Source organism: Vidua macroura, chromosome 17 (genome assembly GCF_024509145.1).
Source record: "Vidua macroura isolate BioBank_ID:100142 chromosome 17, ASM2450914v1, whole genome shotgun sequence".
Lineage (NCBI taxonomy): Eukaryota > Metazoa > Chordata > Aves > Passeriformes > Viduidae > Vidua > Vidua macroura.
The window spans coordinates 4023872-4048399 of NC_071587.1; the positions used below are offsets into that span (position 1 = coordinate 4023872).

Sequence of the window (24528 nt, forward strand, 5' to 3'; positions counted from 1 at the left end):
CAGGGAGCACAAAGAGAATTTTTAATGAAGTCTTAATCTCTACCCTGATGTGAAATCCTCTCTGGACGTGTTTCCTTTGATTACAGACCCGAGTGCCTGTAAGAAATGCTAGTTAGAAAGCAGCCCTGTGTATACATCTCATTATACAACCTGACTGATTTCAGGAACAAATTCTCCAAAGTTTTAAGAAACTTTGCTTTTGTGTTTGTGGGTTTTGGGGGAATTTTGTTTTTGTTTAGTGTTTTGGTTTGGTTTTTCATTAGTTTTGGTCTTGGGTTGGGTATTTTCTTGGTTTTGTTTGGGTTTGTTTGGGGATTTTTCCCTCCTTTTTAGTCTGACTCTGAAAGTCACATCCCCGTGTCACAAACACAGTTCATGTCATAAACCTCAGTTGGTCACATCTTTAATCAAACTCACTGACATGAGGTGTTTATCTGGAAGTTCATCCTCGGCAGCTCTGGAAGGGCAGTATGGCCTTTTGTACTCCCAAATGCAGCATGTTCTTTTATACTCCCAAATTCCAGAAAAACTTGAGTCCTGGCCCAAGCCCTGAGCGTGGCCTTGCCCTGTGACACTGGGCAAACCAACTGATCTTATTTTATGTTATCTGAAACATGGCCACGTCCTAAGTGTGGTGAGAGAAGGGTCTGATTTAGGCTGATCAAGTGCAAGAGGCCCAAACCAGAGGAATTTTATCACTTAAGGCAGCCGGGACAGAGCTCCAGCAGACCAAACCATGAGGAATTTGATTGTTTTAATGTGTTCAAAGTCATGTAGGTCTGAAAATAACGTGTGAGAATGCAGAACAAGAGCGAGTTCATGAACTAGATGATTATAAACAGCTCAGGAGGTAATTCTGATTTTATGGAGCTCCCTAGACCAGTGACTTCTTTGAGTTTCCCCACAGCACAACTTGAAATTTTTAAGCAGTGTTTGCTCCATAGATACAAAAAATTGCTTCTGAATTTACTTTGATGTACACTGAGTTTTATCTACTTCTGTTGGGCTATGGAATAGTTTTTCCTGTGTTATCTGTTGTCATCTTTCTGATATACTGAGATTTGTGTTAGCTTGTTTCCCAGCATTCTGAGGAGGAGATATATAAATGCCTGTAACTCTGAGAGTGAATGCAGAGTGATAACAAAAGAATATGCCTTGAAAAATGATGGATTACCATAAGAATGTGCATGTTTGCTGCTGTAGGTATAAACCAGCCTCATAAATTTACTATCAAGACAAGAATCTACCACGAAGATGTTGAGCCCTTCCTCCTTTCAAAAAATATTTGTTTAATATGGAAATGTGTGGATTCTTGTCCAAAGAAAGTTATTGCTGTAATGGGAGAAGGCAAGGATGCTTGTCCTGCTGAAAGAACCCAGCTCACAGGGGAAGGGATTGTAGGATTTGCTATGAACAGTTCTGGGTTGAAGAACAAGTCCCTTGTAAACTTGTAATGTTTTAACCAAAAAATTGCTACCCTACCTGTGTATTTTTGTGGTACATTGTGTTTTAGTAGGTTTATTTTACTGTCAATACTGATTCTCTGTAGTTTGTATTTTGGGGGTCATTTTTGAGGAATTTCCTCTTAGAGACAAAACCCTAGGTTTGCTCCTTTGGTTAAAAAAAAAAAAAAAAAAAGAATATTTAGAATATAGACCTATGAATGTAGCTCTGTGTGTATCCTGTTTAGGAACACATTGATTTACAGTAACTATAATCCTATATTTGGGGTCTGGAGTGCTTATATTAAAGAAAATCCATCATGATGACAATGTAATAAATGTAATATGCATGTTGAAATGAAAAATATAATTCATTTTGATAAGCCTTATATATCCCATATTACTGTGTTCTTTGAGGAACATTCTCCCTGTTCTCTTTCTCTCTCTTAATATATGTCTAAAGTCTTTTCCTTATGTCTTTCCTACCTAGCATCACCCTCTCCTTGTTCATTTTCTGTCCAAAGCAAAACCCTTCAGAGCAAATCTATGTTGAATTCCTACTACTCAGGTACTAGTGCCAGACTTTTCTTTCATTCCTAAATTTTCTTTGCTTTTGTACGTTACCCAATATAACCTATAATAGACCAAGGCTTCTGAGTGTGAGACACAGCTAACCTTGTTTTCATTTTCTGTAACTTTTCTTTTCCTGTTGATCCTCTGTTGATTTCCATTGATCCCTGTCGTGTGGGTGAACGGAATTCCATCTCAAAGTTTCATCAGACACCGTCCCATCGACCACGCTGTTAGGTAAGAGGACAGGTATGGTGTGCTGGGCTGAGCTGGAGAGCAAACACACTCTCTGTGTCATGAAAATAACACTCTGAAGTGTTTGGCTTCCAAAATCAGAATTAATCCCGTGCTCGTGCGTTAATCAGAAAACTTTTGTTTCATTCATGTTTTGTTATTGCTTTCAAAGGAAAGAAAAATTCAAAAATTAAGGTGTAGTCATTTTTTCAAGTATACATTGTTCCTTTTTGCCAATGAGATTTGGGTGTCTGGGCCCCTTTCCCACACGCTGCCTTGCCTTAGGCTAAGTTCTGACTCCTGCAGGTGGTTGTACCTGTGCAGCTGACACAGAACCACAGAAGAGTTCGGGTTGGAAGGGATCTTTAAAAGCTCTCTAGGCATGGGCAGGAACACTTTCCTACAGACCAGATTTCTCAGAGCCCCATCCAACCCGACCTGGACGGTTTCCAGGCATGGGGCATCTTCCACCCCTCTGAGCAACCTGTGCCAGTGCTCAGCCCCCCTTTTTATAGAAAGTTTCTTCTTTGTATCTAGTGTGAATTACCCTGATTCCATGCAAAACCACCCCCCTGTGCAGTGTGTGAGGCTCGGCTGGACCTGCCTCAAGGGTTGCAAATTTGAGTGAGGATTTGCATGTCTGCAGCAGGTGGGAGCCTGCAGTTTTGGGTGAAGTTGCATGTATAAAGGTTATTTGGAGAAATTCCTGGCTGGGTTTTGGGAAGTGGCTGTGTATGCTGAGAGTTAAATGCTAAATCTTTCAGGCAGTCAGGTATGGATTTGAGAGGTTAACAAAGGTCCTGAGAGGCAGAGGCTGCTCTAGGGCTCTATAAGATATCAGAAAGAAATTCTCCCCTGTGAGGGTGGCAGGCCCTGGCACAGGGTGCCCAGAGCAGCTGTGGCTGCCCCTGGATCCCTGGAAGTGTCCAAGGCCAGGCTGGACAGGGCTTGGAGCAGCCTGGGATAGTGGCAGGTGTCCCTGCCCATGGCAGGGGTGGAACTGGATGAGCTTTGAGTTCCCTTCTCACCCAAACCTCTCTGATTCTCTGATTTATGAATTCCTCCGCTATGGAGCAGAAAGATGATGTGTGGCTGATCAGAATCTAGCCAGTGGGATTTATCATTTTGGATTATCTACAAGAAATGTTCCTTGCAGACACAGTAATCTACCGTGACTGCTTCAAAGATCACTCAGAACATGGGGAAGGGCCACAGTCAGACCAGGAAGAAACGGCAACCAGTGGCTGTTCCTTGGTTGACAGCCTGGCACAAAGGCTTGGAGGGGCTGCCACAATACACACATCCATCCTGCTGCCTGCCAAAATGCTGATGGCAAGGAATGAGGCCTCTGAATGGGCTGGGGAAGGAAAGGTGTCCATTTCCCAGAAGGTTTGTTCTCCTTTCCCAGAGGCTCAGTGTAATCAACAGAAAAGCCTAAAGGCAGGTTTCTCTTTTGACTATGCTTTAAAAGCAAGTCCCTGACCTGCAGTTTGATGGAAAATACCAAACTCAGTCTGGTGTTTGGGATCTGGGAAATCCTGGCCATTCTTTGGGGGAGCTCTTTTCCCCCTCTGCCCTGATGGAATTAAGGTGTGAACTGCACTCTTCATACTCTGAAGCTCCAGTAGCAATGAACAGGTTCCCTCTGTGCTTCTTCTGGCAAAGCAAAAGCCCCCAAAACTTTTAAAACCCCAAATTTTACAGGTGAAAAAGAGGAAATAGGAATCTAACCAGCCTTGTACTTATGTATTCAAAAATATTTCAAATTTCTACTAAGCACTATATCTGCGTAAGGATTGATATCCCCGTTTTACACACGGGAAGTTAGGTACAGAGCACTTTTAAGACATGAATTACACAGACTGGTCACTGTCCCAGTTCCACCTGAAGTTAACAGCCTGTGAAACAGCTCCTGACATTGGAGAAATTTCTATCTTGTGACTTGCAGACAAATTAAAACCTTGTCGTTCTGGCTTCTCAGACAAATCCATCAGATGTCAGATGCTGCTGTATGAGCAAAAGAGGTTTAATTTTTGATGTTTATTAATATTAATTCCCAGGGAAGAAAAACATATCTTGAAAAGGGATTAGTCATCCCACTACCAATATCTGTACCTGCAATTCAGTACTGTTTGTTCCCATCTATTATGCTTTCTGCTAATAAATGTTCTATATTTGCAGTATTGCATGGCTCCCTAGGCTTGGCTGTGACATGTAAGATACAGGAGATTTGGGATTTGCCTCTATCCCAGTTCCTGATTAATGCTTTTTTATTAATGCATGTTTTTAGTGAAGTCATTTTCTCTTCCACTTCTGGACAACTCTGGATTTGAAATGTTTTGCTCAAACATCTTCACTAGAGAAGGAAATATCTAACACTAAAATAAATGAGGTAGATTTCCACTTGAAGGTGAGGTAGCACAACCTTAGGGATTATTTCTGGGGAAAAATTCATGTCTAGTAGCCCTTGAAGATGTTCAGGGCGGTCTCTTCAGGGGAAGCAGCATGTCCTTCCCTTGCATCCCTTGGCATCTCCTGGCAGGAAAGGACATTTAGCCTTGTTTTTATTCCAGCTGCTCATGAGGATCCTCGCAAGAGTCACTACCCTCTGGAGAGGACAGGGATTTTAGTGCCTTGCAGATGAGCAGAACAAGCAGAGAGAGCTCTCTGACACAAAGTCTCAGACAAAAAACTGGCTGTGCTTAGAAAGACATAGAAATTTTCCATGGATTTTAGACTTCTGTAGCTTTTTTGCCCACTCCTAATCAGTCTGCTTTGTGTACATCCCCAACCTAGGCTGAATAACTCAAAGATGTTAAGAAGCCAGTATTGCTGCTTTAGCAGGTGCCTCTGTCACTGAATTTTTACTGTGGGATGAGTGATTTTTATGCAATGGATGCTCAAAAATTCAATGGCTTGACCTGCTCAGTTGCATCAGAAGCCTTCCAGGCCAAGTCAGCTCTAATAAGGAGCTGTGGGAGAGGTTTTCCCAGCACTTAGCTGTGCTGAGGTTGGCCAAGGGCAGAGTGAGCGCCGAAGGATCAGACCTTTATAGGCTGGGCCTTGAGCTGAATTTCTCTTACATTTCTTCCTGCCTGCAGAACTGAAAAACCCTCTCTTCCAGTCTTTAATGGCTTGTAGTTTCATGTGCTGTTTTGAAGTTTCCACTTGTTTTCCAGATGTAACTGAACGTCTCTGGAAGGTGGGTTGGTCTGGCAGCCTCTTTTCACCAAGGAGGCAAAGAGAGATTTGGCTTGGTGAGGTCTACACATCCAAAGAGCTTCACAGTTACATTTCTACCAAATAATCCCAAATCATTGCCCACGTCACCAAAGCATCTTCTTTGTACCTTTAACAGGATTTTCTTCTATGTTACCTGATGAATAAAGTGTATCTAATAGTTTTTATAAGATCACAATACTCTTAGGTAAGAATACTCTTATAATATTAGAATACTTTAATATTCTTATTAGAATGCTCTTATAAGATTAGAATACTCTTATGCTTGGTGTTAACCAAGCAATTCTTACAGAGTTCTAGAATCTATAAAAAATTACTTTAAAAAAAAATTTTGGACGTGTGGCTTCTTCATGCCTTTGAAATGAAAGCTGCACCCTCTGTGCTCTGTCAAGCCTGCTGTCAGAAGGCTTTGTTAAGGAATGTGCCCTTTCAGAGCTCAGTTGATATCATTAGATAAATGGTGTTTTGCCTTCAGTTTGCCATACCACTGTTGGTATTGTAGATAGAATATTAGAGCTGGGTATTTATCATATAATAAAGCCTTGACACACACAAAAAAGCAAATTATTTTTCATCTCGCACCATATCCCTGGTGTACGGGGAAGAGGTATTAGCCATGCTCTAGTCACCCTCGGAAGATATGAAAGAAATGACAGCCTTTGCTCTAGTGTGGAGAGACTGGCTCTGTGTGTAATTAAATCCATCACAAACACCACTCAAAACATAATTTATTTTGTGCAAAGTATGTCCTATCACATCTTATCACTTGCCAAGGCTAAGAGAATAAAAAATATAAGCAGATATGATAGCCCTGTCATTTCAGTCACAGGAGGAATTTGTGGACGTTAAAGTAAAAGTTTTGAGAGAAGCTTCTCCAGTGTAGAAGGTGACACAGCAGGGCAGCTTTGCTTTTAGTTTTGAGAGGCATGGGTGAGTTTTCTGGTCAGGAGACAACATCATACTCTGTGCCCAGATATCCGTTTCTCAGTCTAACTATGTTTACAAAACAAATTATTTCTATAAAAGCATCTAGAGCTTTAATCCCTAAAGGTGCTCTGGGGGAGCAGGACCCCTCCCAGCAGCCTTACTGGGATGTTGCACAGGGCTCTGATCATACAGAGCCACTTCCAGACTGGCAATCTAATTTCTCAGCTGCTCTTCATCTTATCTGTGACATTTATGGAGAAGTTCATCAGTTTTTTGGTGGAGGCAAACATATTTATTTTACTTGTCTGAGAAGCACAAAAGTACAGAACACAAGGTGGTGTAGCAGCAGGCAAGCAATAATAACTCAATGTCAGGGTTGCTCATCAGATGGGGGAAGATTCCACTGAAGTGACCTCTGCTCCAGCTCCTCTCTGCATGCTGGACTCTGTTACTTCTTGGCACAATGAGACCTCAGGGTGGATTTCAGCAAGTTCATGATGATTTCCCCAACAAAGACATTCACAAAAAGCACCATTTCATAGGCAGGGAGAATTTGTGAATATGTGAGGTCAGCATTGTTACGTTGGCTTATCTGCAGTTTCACACTAAACACATGAGCTGAGATACCTGAAAAGTTTCCCAATCAGCCAAATTGTGTAAGAGACAGGGAATCACTAATTTATTGTCTTCTACAAAATTTCAGGATGTTAGTTGAACTCTCAAGCTGATTACAGAATGGTTTGAGTTGGAAGGAACTTTAAAGCTCATCTTCCACCCCCTGCCATGGGCAGGGACACCTTCCACTAGACCAGGCTGCTCCAAGCCCCATCCAACCTGGCCTTGGACACTTCCAGGGATGGGGGATCATGAAAATACCAGCTTCCAGAATCAAAACATCTGAGATGGCAAAGGACATCTTATATGAGGAGTAAGAGTGGCACTGAAAAGGGTTAACAAACAAGCTGGCAAGACCCTTTGCTGTCACAAGCTGCTGATACTAGAAGCAATCCTGTCATAAACAGCATGTTCCCAGCCACATGCAGAATACCTGCCTTATTTACAGCTGCACAAATAGAACTGGGGCAAATTGGAGATTGTTCTAGGAAGGAACCGGAGCCCTGAGCAGCCTGCCCTAATGGGACTTCAGGAGCTCTCAATTGATTTACTTTATCAAAGAGAAACTGAAGAAGTGATTTGATCAGTGCCTGCATGGGTCAGGATTCCAAATGCTCAGAGGGCTCTTTAATCTAACAGAAGGTATAATAAGATTCAGTGCCTGCAATCGAAGCTAAGCAAAATCAAATTGCAATTAAGAAATGTTTAGTCAGCAAGGGTAATTAACCATTGCCACAATTTTGGGGGTCAGAATGGAATCACCACCTCCTGAAATGTTTTAATTTGAATTATTTATTGGAACTGTATTCCATCTTTGGAATGCAGTGAAATATGGTGGTGTGTGTTCCTATCAAAAGCACAAGGACATATGACTAGGATAAATGAAATATAATTTTAATAAACACCTGATGCATGGTCCTCCACATTTTGTAGTTTCTGAGTATTAGCGTGAATTATTTCCTGCAACTTTCCCATTAAAAAAAAAAAAAAGAAAAATCTATTTTTCTGTTTTGCTTTTCTCACTGAAAACTCAGTAAAGGCACACATGCTTTATAGGCACTGCCAAAAATTTAGTGCAAAGTCTTGGCCAATTTGTCCTGCAAAGTCATTCTCGTTTGCAGGGAACTGGGGACATGTTTGTGAGAAGCAGACAGAGAAAAGGAACTGTGGAAAATTACTTTAACTTGCCTTTATGCAACAATTGAAGCAGCAGCCTGACTTTGCTGGAATCTTTGTTGTCTTTCCCAGTAATAATGGTGCCAAAAGGAACGAAATGTGCATTAAAGCTGCAAACAGAAGGAAAATCAAAGCCGGTTTGCCAGCCCTCCAAAGACTCTTTTGGTTGACTGTCCTAGTGAGAGATCAGTTCGCTGCCACCTCCCCTCCCACCTGCATTTTGAATTGTTCACAAAATTGCTGCAAACACATCCTGAGAGGTGCCGGCCTCGCTGAGCGCCTCATTACCGAGCTTAGCTCCACACTCGTGGGGTGATTAGATGGAGAGGGAACAGTGTGTTACTTGCATCAGGCTTTATTAGCAGAGCATGGAAATGTTAAGCTCAGCTCACACACAGCAATTTGTGTCCAGAAAAGCCCCTCTACATTTTCCTTGGCTCAGATAAAATGCTGGTGGGATCAACTGAAAGTCCAGAGCTGCTGCTGTTGCTAGGGTTGGGATTTTTTTGCAGGTAGCACAGGTGCCGTGCATGATGTGTTTGTCACAGAGAACTGGAGAAGGTGATGGCCTGAACAGTTTCAGCTGTGTGTCCCAGCGTGGAGAGGGGGTGACCCACATTGTGTGATGCTTTTCTTCAAGCAGAATCAGTTAACAGGGTGAGACACACAAGTGGTGCTGCCACAGATCACACTTTGCATTCTTCCCTGTGAGAGTGGGGAGGCCCTGGCACAGGGTGCCCAGAGAAGCTGTGGCTGCCCCTGGATCCCTGAAAGTGTCCAAGACCAGGCTGGATGGGGCTGGGAGCAGCCTGGGATCCTGAAATGAGATGGTTCCTTCCAAGCCCAAACCATTCTGAGCTTCTGTGCCACAAGAGCGGTTCCTACAATCAGAGGGATTTGCACCAATTTTTATCGAATTGACCAAAGAGTCCAGTTGTCACTATGGACTCAAAGGCTAGAGACAGACCCCTCTTTGCTGCTGAGCACCTTCTTCTAGTCCCACCTCCACACCATGAATGCCTACCTTAAGGGAAGTTATTCTGGAAAGAAGGAGCCACCACTTTCCTGACTCTCACCTCTCCCTGTGACACATCTCTCTGAGAAGAGAGCCAAGTACACCAGAATTAAAGGAACTGATGAAGAGAGAAATTAGTAATTGCCTGCAAAGCAGCTGGCTGATCAGAGCTCCATTTTACAAGTCGCCTGTGCTCTGCGTGTGCCCTGCCCGAATTAGCACCAGAACCACACATTAGTTTTAAGACTCCCTCTCGAATTGGGATCTCATAATGTTTTTTAATTGGGGCTGATAAAAATGTGGCATTACTTGCAGGTTCCTCAGAGAAGCCAGTTGTGAAATTGGGTTTGTATTAAACCTAATGATGGAAAATTAAGCATAGTACGTCTGTCGGAAATGGTCCGCGATAAAAATCTTCTCCTTTTCATTACAGGAGGTTAATAGGGAATAGGGGAGCAAAGATGCACTGGGAAAGCGAATCCAACTAGGGGAATTAATAAGCCTTGAAATTCCCTCTGTTCAGAGTTCTCACACTGTCATTAGTCAGAGCATTAGGGATGATTATACAAATGCTTTGGATGTTACTCTTCCTTAAATCCCAAATTTATTCACATTTTGTGTTTGAGGGTTGCTTTGCTTGAGCCATAGTTCTGTAAATCTCTGAGTGTCCTGGGAATGTGACTGTGTTTATGAGAACCTGGGACTCAGAAATCCTGAAATTCAGGAGTCTAATCTTCAAAGCAGATGATCACTGTGCTAATTTATTTCAGAGGAGCAGGCTGTGTTCAGCATCTCTGATAATTCACCCCCAGCCGTGTTGATGTCCCACTGCTGATGAGCTTGCCCTGCAGCAGTGTCCACTACTGGCATTCCTGTCTCCTCACAGTCCTGCAGCTACCAAACAGAGCATATCCCTGCTTTCACATCTTCCCCTAATCTAATAATAAACCAGCTGAAGTGCTATTTGTTATTTCTATGCTGAGGACACAGTAGGATGCCCTCAGCTCTCTGCTCCTGCCCACCTTTGCAGGAGGGACACAGGCAGCCCCTGCCCAAACACCACAGTGGTTTCTCAAGCAGAGCAATGTTTACAAGAACATTCCAAGATTATTTCTGCCTCACAGAAATCACCCTGAAACTACAATTTGATTTATTTATTCTTTATCCTTTTAAAAACATGGCTGCAGTGTTGCTCTCAAGGGGTGGTGTTTCAGCTCTTTGTCAGTGAACTTGCTGTTCACATCCTGTGTGTGGAAGCTCAAGAAGGTTTTGTGAACAATCTGAGGTGCATTTTTTGTTTGCTAATACCTTGGTTTGGGTAAGGCCAGAAAGAATTGATGCAGGTTTTATGTGTGAAAGGAGCTGAGCACCTCAGATCCCTGCAGTCCTAGGGAAAAACAGTGCTATATTTGGCCAACTACTTAAACTTGTACAGCTCTGCTAGACAAGTCATTGAATTTTTCATTTAGTCTGAGTTCTGTTGTTAAAGATTGTTACAGTCAATTGCTTGGTTATTGAAGTTATTATTTCTTTTCTGTTAGTTCACTGGGAATATTTTGTTGTACATAAGTTTTGCTGGGGATATGAAGTTGCAGTTCTATCTGCATAGTGATAGATTTCTTAAATTCACTTCTTTCAAAATAACCCCCTTTTCTATTAAGTTTACGTATCTGAAATTTAAATTTTTGCACATAAGATAACTATGTTTTTATGCTGGTTTATTTTTTTTTTTTTGATGATATTACGTCTTTGTCATTGACATACAAAATTTTAGGCCTGAACTAGCAGACCAGTTGACTTTGCCTGAGCGTCCTGCCTTATTTCAAATGCTAATCATTTGCTTGCTGTTCACTCGTGTCCCTCTCAGTTATCTCATGCTGTACACCCCAAATCCTGCCTGAATCCCTTGCTCATCCCTATGTATCTCTGAGCCATGTTCTTTGCAGGTTTGGGAAGACAGTAGCTATGTAGCTGTGTTGGAGTTGCTGTGGGGAGCTCACCCTTGATGTGCCATATCCTTGTTAGCCTGACTGGCTGCTCACTCTCTTCCTGTCTTTTTGGGTTTGTCTCATGGACACAAAAAAATATTCAAGCATGATTTAGTCTTCCTTGGCATTTTAGATAAGCCTGTGTTTTCTATTCATTTCTTTACTTCCTTTTGCGTGCACCAACCTGCAGGGTGGCATTAAATAAACAGAGGGAGGATGAAACTGGGAATATCAGGTAGCTGAAAGCTTGTTCTGCCTCCTGTCTCCCCAACAGACAGCAGCCATGGCGAGCTGGCCCAGCCAACCCTGACCATCCAGACCCACCCGTACCGCAGCTGCGAGCCCGTGGAGATGTCCTACCCCCGGGGGCAGTTCCAGCCCGCCATCCGAGTGGCAGACCTGCTGCAGCACATCACCCAGATGAAGAGGGGACAGGGCTATGGCTTCAAGGAGGAGTACGAGGTGAGAGGAGCCTTTCTTCACGTGGCTGAGTAGGGAAGTTGCACACACAAGGGGCAGAAGCTCAGGAGAGGAGAGTAGCTGGTTTTGAGAGCTTCTTTTCCTTGGTTCACTTTCTTAATCCTTTTCTTTCTGATTTTGGTTTTGAGGGCAGGATTTTGCAGCACTCTTAGTCTTTGGTGGCCCTCTATTCCAAAGAGAAGGTGGTCACTGCAGCAGTAAGTGGGTGACACTGTGCTCATGCCTCTGTCCCATAAAGAGCAGACAGTAATAATTCAACAGGTGCTGAACAGTCCCTTCCTTATCAATGTTTTCCTTGAGAAGTGTGAGCCAGGCTGTGAGAAAAGGAAGGGTTTGGCCTGAGCTTTTTGGGAGCTCCAAGTCCTCTCTCATAATTGATCACATTAAATCACAGCACAATGACCTGAATGCACAATTGTCAAGTCAAGGGCAGGTATTTGTGTAGCTTGAATGAAGGTAAAATTTTCCAATATGATCAAACCTCTGGCTCAGGATAGGCTTGACTGACATCCTCTACCAACTCCATGTGAGGAGAGGAGTAAAGGCTAAGCTGGAAAAATGAAAGCTGCCATCTTTCCCCTCACCTCTTCCCTCTGCAAGCCGGAATGACCAGCAATATAATCCACATGACCAGAAGACATGATGTTGGGGATGGTTTGGAAGAGGAAAACACATTTAGAGCAGAGCAAACAGAAGAAGAAAATAGCACCAAACATATGTGAGACTCAGCCCTAGCGAGCGATAATTATAATGAATGTAGTAAGCTCATGGGAAGGCAATAAGAAATTAATATGCATAGTGGCATTAAAACTATTTAAAAATAATGTAACAGCTGTGAAAATACGTTACTTAATGAAAACAGCTCACTTTTCCACCCTGCAAGTAAGAGTCCATGGGGTTTGTGTCCTCAGTGCTGAGGTTTGCTGTAATTGGGAGCCTGTCTTTTCCTGGTCCTCACCAGGGAGTGTTTTTGAGATGACATCAAAAAACTGCCATAGCATGTGTTTCTGGAACTGTATGTTAACCAGGTCTAGGCACTCTTGCCCCACAATCAAGCATGCTAATTAAACTATCAGTATAAAGAGCTTTGTTTAATATTGAAAAAGGTTAATAATTCTCTGAGGAGATTTACTTAGCCCCCCCCCTTGGCCTCCATTTCCATGAGGAGTACCCAAAACTACATTGAGCTCAATTACAGATGCCCTAAGACCCAGTTCTTGGTGTTCAATAAGAAAACAGGTGCTGGCATATATGTAATTTTCTGGTGCTGGCATCGGTAATTATCAAAATAGCACATTAGCATGAAAAATGTCAACGCAACTTTCAGCTCCACGAGCTCTGCCTTCCCCAGAAAGTGCTGTCTACAGACTATAGAAGGATGATGACATTACACAGATTTGCATAATTCCTTTCTTTACAAGGAATGTCTGGAGAATGCCACAAGCTCACAAATCCCCTGTGTTGTTCCACACTTCCCTCAGCCATAAATGCAGGCGTTTTCCATGGTGGGATTTGGGTTTGGAGCATGGGATGGAGGCAGCACTTCAGCTCCAAACAGCAGTGGGGAGGATGTCAGGGAGCATGAGAGCTCCTGGAAGGTGGGAGGTTTGAGCTGGCTGTCAGTGGGGGCTCAGCTTGGGATCTGCAGGAGCACAGAGCTGCAAAATTGGCTTTGCAAGACGCTTTGCAAAGCAGCTGATAAAATCTCGAGAAAGAATTTGATGTCTCTTTTAAAATGTGTTTTCAGACACTAATATCAGTGTCACCTCCAAATATGTTCTTTTTTTTTTCTTCTAAGGAGCTGATTTTCTACTTACTTTGCAAATTGATAGCATAAATTGCAGCCTGTTTAGTGACATGTTACCAAATAATTTTACTCTCATGAAAAATCACTTTGAACGGAGCATATCAGTCACACATGACAATCTCTTATCTCTGTGCATTCCCATCTCCGCTGAGTAACCTGGAAATTGCATTCCATATTTGTTTAAAGGATGCCTGCACCTACACGTTGCAGCACAGGCAGCTTGTTTTGCTGAAGGCATCTAGAAAAACATTCCTGGTAGCTCCAGAAGGAGCTGAGAAGCGGGATGGGATGGTGTGAGGGGTGTGAGTGCTGGTGTGAAATGAGTGTTAACTGGGTGTGAACAGTGGGAGAATCTGTCAGCACTCCCTGTCTGTGTTATTTTGGGGCTGCCTGCTGCACCTGAGGGCAAAGTGTGACTTTGGGCCTTTTTGGCTGTTGCTCCTGTTCAGTGATAAAACAAGAGGAAGAGAGGAGAAAAATCTGCCAGTGGCGCTGGGTGTAGATGGCACAGTTTGGGGTTGGGAATAGCCATAAACATTAAACGGGACACATTTAAATGTCACCAGTTCCTTTTCCAGAACATATCAGCTCTGGTTTGCTGGGAGCTGTGGGACCAGTCCCAGAGACTTATTGCAAGCACCAATTACTGGCTAAGGAGATAATAGGCTTAATTATCCAGCCTCATTTTCCATTATGATTTAGGATGTCACTAATGCACATTCTCCTGCTGCATTACTGAGACTGTTAAGTTATTTTAGATTTTGTGGCTCCTTTCCTCAAACATCTTAGTGCTGAGAGCCTTCAGATTGTGGAATTCATTCCTGGACTTTAACCCTTTGATTTCTTCCTACACATTTTCATGTGGCCAGAAAAATAGATCTGATGGTCTGGGCTATGATGGGACACTGCAAAATGAATGGCTGAAATACTTTTTTTTCCAAATTATGTTTTTTAGCCCAGATAATTTTTAATTCTGGCTCTCAGCAGAGTTTTTCCACCACTGTTGAGAAGGGAATGGCTTCAGGGAGTGGGCCAGGGCTCCTTGGCACACTTTGGGATGAACAGGAAGGCTTTGAATTGATGTTGTTGCCTTTGGCAGCAAAACTGCAGCATTAAGGTGGATCAGTGAAAATGAAGGATTAGATTTTTTTTGTATTTAAATTAAAAGCAAACAGCAAACTGACTAAATGCATCCATCCAAAATTCAAATTGGCTTGCAGAGAGCCTCAGTTTAATGGGAACATTTCAGTTATGGCTGGGCCGTGGTGCTTAGGAAGCTTGATTGAGATGAAGCTGACTTTGAGAGATCTATCCTTGTAATTTCAGCTAAAATTTAGATCAATTTAGTTTAAAAAGCTTCACTGTAACCTAAATTCCACTAGTGGGAAGATATTTCAATATAGATTTCACAAAACTTCTCTAAGAGAAGTTTAGGGAGTTTTAGAAGTAGAAAAAGCTTAAAAATCAAGTATAGTTTTTTTGAACACTAAAAGTCTTCTGTTACCAAGTCAAAGAAAGAAGGGGGACAATTTCCTGGGAAAAATGGATTAAATACCAGTACCAGTACTAAGTGATCTGTCCTGATTTAACATTGGTGATAATGCAGATAGAAACTTTTTTACAATTACAAAGATACTTATTGTAGCAAAAGAACCTGAAGGAACAAAGCATTAGCCGTGGTCCCCATTTTCTGGATGCAAGCCAATTATAATCCATATTCTTTTCTTTCTTTTTAATGTAGTTCCAATTCTTGGTGCTGCGTTTTTTTTGGATTTCATGGGCAAATTATTTGGGTTGTACATGGAGTTCCTCCAATTTGTTCATCTGTTCATTTGTTTATAAAAGTGGGGATGTAAGGGGTGTCCCTGCAAAGGTGGTTTGTGTTCATCACCAACCAGAGCTGTGCTCCCTCCCTTCAGAGCTGGGCAGTTCTCTGGAAAGCAGGGATTTCTGTGGTGTTGAATGAAATGAAAAATCCTGGACTCTTAAATCTTCGGAGGCTCTATCAGCAAATATAAAAACATCAATTTCAGTGGAGAATCGCATGTTCAAATCAAATGAAAGGATACGGTTTGTTGAAAAGGGGTTTATTGGACCTGAATATATTTTCTCTGGTCAAGATAGCTTCTCCCATGTGGAAGTCATGAGAAAGGATTTTCTTTTATTTCTTTTCTTTTCAGATGGCTCTTATTAGGCACCTAATGACTGTTGCCATTCTCTGGTCAATCTGCTGTAATTCGATATTAGTGGAAAGATAAGACACCTTTTTCCTCACTCTTTGAAGATGAAAATGAGCCTTCTTCACCTCTTTTCTTTCACTCAGGGATTTTTTTTGTTGTTGTTGCGTGTGGGTTTCTTGGTCAGGTGTTTTTCCTCAGAAGATGAGCTGCTCTTTGGAAACAACAGTCTGCAAAGGAAATATATGTGTGATCAAAGCCCTCACCAATTACAGAGTTATTACTCTTTCTCCTGGGCTTTTGAACAGGAACACAGTGCCCCTGTCTTTGTCAGCAGAGCTCGTGGCAGTGCTGCAGTGCCTGACATTTTCTGCCCTGGAACCCTTTGCAGGAAATTTGCAGCGATCTGCTCTGCCAGGGCTTTGCTCATATTAAGTTCAATTGTAACACCAGTGTTGTAGATCCTAATTGTGTCTCTCTGCTATTGCATTCAGGCACATAACAGGCCTGGGTGTCTTGTGAAGATGAATATAAATTCATTTTGTAACAGCTGTGTCGAACTACCTGCTCCTGGCTGAGGCAGATGTGATCCTACAACAACTGTGGTATAAACCCTCTGTAATTCCCCAGGGACCAGAAATAATAAAACTTTCAATGATGATTTTAGTGATGTAGAATCGTGTTAGGGGGTACATCTGGGAGGAGGCAGAACTAGAGAGGCAGTTCAGGAGGGGCTGCTCCCTTCACCCATGTTTTTCCAAGAAAGGCAGGACCGTCCTTCAGCTGCTGCTTTCCAGACTCTGCCTTGAAAATCCCTCCTGGACGGGTCTCTAGGATAAAGTGGCTCATTTGAGGGTGTGCAGAATAGTTGTAGGGCTGAGCTGCAGGAAGGGTGGCACTGTGTGCTGCCAGTTCCTTTCCCCCTTCTTTCTTCAACTAAAAGAGCAGATTTTAGGAAAATGTCTGTTTATTCTCATGCTTCATGAGCATGCTTTACCTCCTTCTTCCTCTCTTTCTTATACATGATCTAAAACCCTGAGCTGCTTTGTTTTTCCCCAGAGAAATCCAGGGAATGGCTTGTATTGCATCACCCATTATTAGCACAGAAACAGGTGAAACCACTCTATTTTCAGCTTAAATATGAAAGGCTGAGCGCTGCGGTTTCAACCATCTGGGTTTTCCTAGAGGTGTGGTCAAGATCTCCCCAAGCCTTGTTCTTCAGGGGAAATGAGGTTAACCTGTGACTGTGCAGCCAGAAACAAATCCCCCTGATCTTTTTAGATGGGAAATAGCAGGAGGAAATGATTCTTGGCTGGCAGAAGACAAGAGATGCAAATGGTCTGCAGGAGCTCTGCTTTTCCCATTAGTGGAGATGCCCTTTCCTCACCAACAGCCTCAGCTACCGAATTATTCAGCTCCTTTATTTCTGCCCTGCTCTTCTTCCTTAGGCCTCTTCTCCCACCTGAAGGCATTGGCCAGATGTTTTAACCCTCCCTTATTGTTTATTTTGCAGGCACTCCCCGAGGGACAGACGGCGTCCTGGGACACGGCCAAGGAGGACGAGAACCGCAACAAGAACAGATATGGAAACATAATCTCCTGTAGGTGTAAATTCACATTAAACTGAGCATCCTGTGAGGTCTTACCTGTGTGCTGTGGAGAAGGCTGTGTTTGAGAAGCTCACCATGAGCTGGCTAGCAGTGCTGAGCATTCAGTCCATTTGTTACAGGCTTTATTCCTGGGATTTATTTTATTTCATGTTTTTTAATCCTTATTTTTCATAACATCATTGCATGATGTTACGCATTTTCTACCTGCCTTACTTTCTGCTTTAGGTTTGTAGCTCAAGGGCTAAATCCTTTTGTCGCTATTTATGTGATGATGTCCATTTTCTGTCTATTTTCACTACAAAACCCAGAGCTTCCAGTGCCACAAAAGGGAGCACAAAGGAGCTGCAGATAGATCAGGTTTTTAGCTGTGGCTCAGAGGCCAGGTTTTCTCCTTCCTTGTGGTCAGTAGCCAGTGGAGCAGTCACTGCTCGTCCCTAGAGAGCTGGTTTGAAGGATGGGACAAGCTTAACTTCTGCCTCAGGATCATAATAAGGCAACTGAAAATGCACTAAAACTATCTTGGCTTCTTTCAGAGATCAGTTCCTGTTGATGTTACAGGAATACCAATATGTAGCAGAACTGCAGGCAGGGAAGAGTCCATAAAACCATTTAGGTCAGCTTTATTCTTCAAAGCAAGACTAAATTCACCTCCTCATTTTTGTCAGATATTTGTGAAGCCTCTTCCAAAGTTGCTCTCCAAAACTTAGCTTTCCACAAGCTCTCCAGGCAGTTCACCAGTGTTTCATTATTCCTGATAATGACTGAGGAGAGGAGGTGTGAGAATTAATTCTTTTCAAGGGCTGCTGAGCTGAATCAAGTTGGAGAAGCCAAGCTTGAAAGCATCAGAATATAAATGATTTTGCCATAGATTTTCATGACTGGGAAAATCTATAGAATGCTCTAAGAGCAAGATTAAGTCATTCTGACTGATATATTTCATACTGTATTTTTCTTGGGTTAAAAATGTATTTCTAGTACAACAAATTGATTTTACTAATTTTTTTAAACCACCAAAAAAAAAAAAAACAAAAAAAACCCAAAAAAAACCAAAGAAAAAAAAACACCAATAAAGCACCAAAACAGCAACAAACCCAAAAACCCAACTTCTTCATAAAGAAACCTCACCTTATACATAACTACTCCTCTCTTTGAAGCCTTGAGATAAGTGATTTATGTGCCATTTTTGGGGAATGACATAGAACATCTCAGTTCAGGGGCCCTTGGTAAAGATGAAGGAATCTGAAAATGAAGATTGAAGGTTGTGAGCCCTGATGTGATCCCAGTTCTGCTGCTGGCTTTGTGTGGTTTATGAGCAAGTCACCAATTTCACCAGTGTTCTTTATCCGTGTGGAAAATGGAAGTGACAGTACTGGACTATTGCAATTAGCATGGAAGTTGTCTCCCTTAATTTCAGCTCCTTTGAGCTTTCTGTGTGCTGTGTCCCCGTGGCAAAGAGAGACGTCCAGACAGAGGCTCTATTCACCTGTCTGTACAATTAACTCCAATTAAATGAGTCTAAGACAGATGAATCATCCAGCTATAGACACTGGATTGAAAGTGGAAGTGCTGTGGTATGACATGAGGAAGGAAATGTGAAAGACTTTTGTTTCTCTGTATGATTTTGAAGGAGCACTTGGCATAATTCAAAAGCAGAGGTGAAAAGAGACAAAACTGTGTAAAAGCTTCCATCTCATTTATGTTGAAGGTAGTCATGAAGAAAACCTTGAACTCCAAGTAAAATGTGAGGAGTTCAAGAAGCAAAATCAAGGAAGATAAATGGGATGTTATCTAAAGAGAAGGTGTTCACAAAGACAAATTGTTGTCTAACGAAGAGTGACGTGAGCCTTTTAGCTCTAAATATAAATACAGCAGCGGTGCAGATAGGAGGTGATAAACTTGAATAAAGGAATGCAGAATGTAATCAGAGCTAAGGAACAAGAATCTGCAGGGTGTGAAGTGTCAGAAAAGGAGCTCAGGTTTAAGGACTGTTGGGAAAGATTTGGGAATGGGGCTGAGAGGGTAGAGTGGGCTTTCTTCTCTTCAAATATTTATCAAAACAAAGAGTTTGAGAAGGAGACAAGGGCTCTTTTAAAAGAGAGAATTTAGAAATATGCAATAGTGATATTGAGAAGGCTTGGAAGGGAGAAGGAAAGAAGGATGCCTAAGGAAGGAGCATATTATTCATCAGATTTTTTGTGAAACCATTGCAAAGTTATCAGCTGAGCCTGGAGCCAGACCCTACTGGTGGGCGAGTTGGGCAAACTCTCTGAGTAAAGTCAGCAGCAGGAGCCAGAGCGGAGGGTGGAGAGCAGAGCTGAGAATAGCAGGGCAGTGGTTCCCTTCAGGCAGGTCATGAATACAAATTGTGCTCTGTGGGTACAAACTGTGCAAAAGCCTGAGCAGATGAGGTGGAACACAGTTACACCCTGAGCTGTTTTGCTGTACTTCAATTGTAGTGGCTGGTGAACCCCAGAGCAGGCACTACCTGTTTATTTGGTAAAAGGCTGCACGTGGCAATTAACATTATTGATTTAACCATTTCATCCCTCCTGGAACAACAAATCCCCTGCCTTTTGGGGAATGAATTGGAAAGTCAGGTTTTGATCTGACTTCTGCAGCGGCTTCAGAGAGTGGTGTTAAAATGTGGGTTTGTAAGCCCTTGCAATGAGTAGCATTGCTCAGTGAATCACAGCAGATTAGATCTTGTCTTTACAGCCTCATGGGTGACAGCACAGTTACAGGGCTGTTTTACTGGCTCACTGCTCTCCCGGAGCTGCACTAACATCGTGCCTCTCTCTGAAAACCTCGATCACACTGCCAGCCCCAACACCTGCTCTTCTTCTTACATTTGCAAACCAAAGCTGCAGACCAGCCTGAGAGCTGATCTGTTCATGCAGAGGAGGGGCAAGAGAACTCAAAGAGCTCTCCCAGCTTTCCATGGTTCCCTCCCATCTGTAACAGTTTTTGGAGCAAGGGAAGGAAAAGCTAAGCAGTGGATTTGGGGTCTGCACGACCACAGAAATCCACTGTAGATGGTGGGAAGATGCAGACAGACTTACCATGCTGAAGGAAACTGTCCTGCTTGAACCTTTTATTATATGAGCTTTGCTCCTGCACTTTTATAAAAGCTGTAAAAACAAAGACAGTTGTGGAGATGCCAGGATTTTCTTTAGGGGACAAGCGTAGGCAGTGTACCCATCTATGTGCTGAAGCAAAATGATTTAATTCCGCTTTAGGGCCCAGATATTGAGACCTTCAAAGAGCATCAGAAAGTGATTGTTGGAGGAGGGATGTTGAGCTGAATCTATTACAAGAGAAGAGAAAATGTCCAGAAGCTATATGGGACCTTTGGTTCTATTTGATTTCTCTCCATCTTGCCCAGATTTAGAGCCATTACATTACAGGAGAATAAAAAAAACTCTCAGATGAGAGCTGGGAACGAGAAGAGGTAGGATGGTGTATTGCTTCAGCTGATGGAGAGAACTTTCTGTGCCTTTCTTTTTTCCCTGGATTTGAAGTCTCCTGATGGTCCACTAAAAACTATGGAGCTGGTGACAAAAAGACAGTGGAGAAATTTGCTTTATTTCCTTTGTGCTTTGGATTGGAAAACTGTGAATTAATCAGAGAATTTTGGGGTGGAAGAGATGAAGAAGCTTTCAGCTGGCACACAGGTGGAGTGCACTTCTTGCTCACAGACAGGGATAAGGCATGAAATAAAAAAAGCTACATAGAATTCCAGACTTTGGGTTGGAAGGGACCTTAAGGCTCACCCAGTCCCACCCCCTGCCATGGGCAGGGACACCTTCCACTGTCCAAAGTTGCACCAAGCCCTGTCCAACCTGGCCTTGGACACTTCCAGAGACAGCTTGTGCCAGCGCCTGACATCAGTATTGGATTTAGAACAGAAATCTTACTGTTTCCAAGCATTTTTATTCCATGATTTCTTCTGTAGTGCCTAAAATTTTGCACATCTGCATGATATCCATGGAATTTGTGTGATATCCATGGAATTTGTGTGATATCCATGGAATTTGTGTGATATCCATGGAATTTGTGTGATATCCATGGAATTTGATGCTGACAGGGTGGGATTTACCCCACCTGGATGTTACTCAGCTCTCATGGCACACTCCAGGGTCAATGGGGACAGAAAGGGAAGGACAGAGTGAGGATAAATCATCCTTTTCTCCCAGAACTGGGCTGTGTTACCCTGATTTTTAAAAGTATTAAGTTTTCTTTTATAGTTCTTTTGAAAGTTTTAAAGTTCTCATAAAACTTCTTTAGCCTTCTAATAATGTTTACATATTTCTACTGGAGTTCTCACACACAGTTCATGTAAATAATGATTGGTTTGCATTCTTCTTTGTAAGAAGAGAGAATTGATGGACTGTTGGTTTGACCGTTGTGGTTGGAGAAGTGGCAATTCCATCCTCCAGTCCACTGCCACTTTTAGGATTCTATATGTTGCGAGGTCAGAAATAAAACTGGCTCTTTTTTGCTCTTAAACTCACCAAACTTCTGTATAGTCATTTTGTGTCCAAGAGCAGCAGGGCTGAAGCTGCAGAGCTGTCTGTGTTTCTCCATTCCCCTGTGGGAACCCTGACAGGCAGTTTAGACGAGCTGTGTAATGTTTCGATGGCGAAAGTTGTGTGAGATTAATCCAGCGCTGGTGTCAAAATGAGACGTGGAGAAATTGCAATGATCCTTCAAATGATCGCTAATGGGAATTTTGACAGGAGTTTAAAACAGTAACAAATTTGTGCTAAATTTGAGCTTTTCAGTGAAATTCTTGTCGTTTTTGAAGTCTGTTTTAAGACCAATTTTCAGTCAAACTACTCTTCATATAAATTTAGAGTTCTGCTAACTTGCAGAAGGAATGGAGTAAACAGGGAGAAATAAAACCATTTACACATTTGTTAAAGTTTTTTCTATTTTTCTGTGGCCCCGAATGCAACTTTTTTTCTGTTTTTCCCTCCATTTTTAATGTTTCTTAGAGTCCATTTTCAACACACAGGGATATGATGTCTGATAAATTTAGTGAAGAGTTGAGCAACACTTTCATTTCAGTCTGGCAAGAATTCTGTGTCCTTGGCTAGAGGAGTCCAGTGGATAAAGAAAAGAATCAGAAATAAAAGTTTTAACCACTGGGAGAAGAGACAAGAAATGCACTTGCTGTTCTTTAAATAGCCCTTTAAAGTCTGTAGGCAAAAAGCCTGAAGTACAAGATCCTTATTACTAAGAGTATAATAATTTGTCTTTTTTATTTTTTTTTCAGTCAAATCCCAAAGTTTTTTTTTGTGAAAAAAAGAGATTTACAAGGGAAGTTATTTTATGAACTTTTATCCAGACTGTTCTAAACTTTGGAACAAGGTTAAAGATACCATTAAGACATCATTAATATTTTGTGTGCTTCACATATACACAGATTTTTTTTTTCTGTTGCACTTCTCTCACTTGTAAGAGCAATAAATCTCCCCTCAGGAATTAATCTCATTTTAGTAAAATACGTAATGAAATATTTTAAATTCTGTCTTCCAAAAGCAAAGTTCAGCTTAAAGCATTTTTCATTTGGTCCCAAAATATGATTAGACCTGAATGTCTCCTTTTAAAAACAAAAAAAAAAAAAAAAAAAGCATTAATCTTCAGTTAAATTTCTTCATCCTTTATGTTTTTTCCCATTTTTGACTTTAAAAATAAAGGAGAAAAGAGGAAATACAGAAACATTTTTTTGCACCCATAGAGCAATAATTATCCATAATTGCCTGAAATCATGGAGCTGCTTCCCAGGTCTTCCCCATTCAGCTCCCTCTGGATTTATCCATCCTTCCTGCTTTAACTTTCTGTCCGAAGAGTGGCTCAAAGTGTTGAAACTTAATTTTGATGTTTGGCTTCATTAAATGAAGAGAGGCAGGTGCTTCCTCCAGGGTTATTCAGAGCGCTCCAGCTGCAGACATTGTCTGTGTCCCTCATTAGAAAATGAACCTTAAATTCTTTTCCCCTGTCACTGGGGACGTTTCTGGTCTCATCATTTTTGGTTCTGTTGTTGCAATGAGTTGAGTCTTCCACAGTGGTGTTCTCTTGGGAGGAGTCCGTAATTTTCCCCTCCCTGGCATTTGCTCCAGGGTTTGCTTTCCTCTGCTTTTGTTCCATGTGGCTCCTAACAAGCTTCGTTTGCTGCCTGGAATTGCAAGTGTGAAATTGTCTGCGGGAGTTTCCCTGTATTTCACCCACATGTCCGGTTTAATCAGCTCTTTGTCTGTCTGTGTGAATTGCTCCAAGTATAAATTCTTTTGTTGTCTGTCTAACCACATGATTTACTGCAACTCCTCGTGCAGCTGCCTTGAGTGCAGGTAATTGGGAACATCAGCACTCGGAGAAATATTCCCCCTTCCCTGTGTCCACACAGGTTATATTTATTAATACAAATATAGCAGAGGATTCACCTGCAGAACCTTCTTTGAATGCAGATATGGGATTTGATAAACACAGCAATGTGGTTGTATTTTTTTTAGGTGTGTAAATCTCACCCATTGGCTGAACAGAGTAGAATCATTCCTTTACACGGCCAAATGAATATTTAATATATGCCCAAGTCTTGGTTTTCAGAACTGCTCGCACATCTGTCTTCACAATTATTATCTGATTCTACAGTTAATTAAGACATGACTAAACCCCTTTTGACTGAGTTACTGCAGAATCACACCTCATATTTTTATGTTTCATTGCTATGGTTCTTTTTAATTGAATGTAAATCATGCTCAGGCCTGTGTTCTGCAAAGTGCTGCTAAACATTAATGCTGCTCTGACTGAGAGCTATGCTCCATAGAGCTGGTAGGGAGGAAATAAACTTAATGGACTCAATATTATACTTCTTTTATAAAATCATTTAAAAATGAGCACAGCATGGCCAGCAGTGACCCCCATAACCCAGTAGCCTCTGCCAAGCAACTGGCCCTTAGAAGCAGTCCTGCAATTAACTGCATACCAGTGCTGGGACTGCCAGAGCAAATCACATCAGCAGCCTGGCTCTGGAGTATCTCCTGTGACAGAGCCCAGCACCAGCTGTTCCACAGAAAGATCAAAATATTCCCCTGGTGGAAAATCATGACATAATCTGCCCGCTGGGGTAGTTCCTTTCTGCGTCTGAACTGTGGAGCATGCTGGGAGATGAAAAGATTGATCTCTGCTATTTTATTGCCTTATCTAAAGTAACTTTGAATCTCCTCAAAAAGATGAACATTTCTGAT

At 42.1% G+C, this 24528-nt stretch overlaps 1 protein-coding gene across 1 annotated transcript in view; it reads left to right on the top strand.

Moving 5' to 3' along the window:
• The window catches only part of PTPRT (protein tyrosine phosphatase receptor type T), a 435197-nt gene that overhangs the window by 386693 nt on the left and 23976 nt on the right, over window positions 1-24528 (top strand). The window contains exons 18-21 of the mRNA XM_053992839.1: window positions 1933-2010; window positions 2214-2249; window positions 11482-11669; window positions 17185-17272. Coding sequence (XP_053848814.1) covers window positions 1933-2010; window positions 2214-2249; window positions 11482-11669; window positions 17185-17272 — 390 coding nt within the window. The remainder of the gene's footprint in view (window positions 1-1932; window positions 2011-2213; window positions 2250-11481; window positions 11670-17184; window positions 17273-24528) is intronic.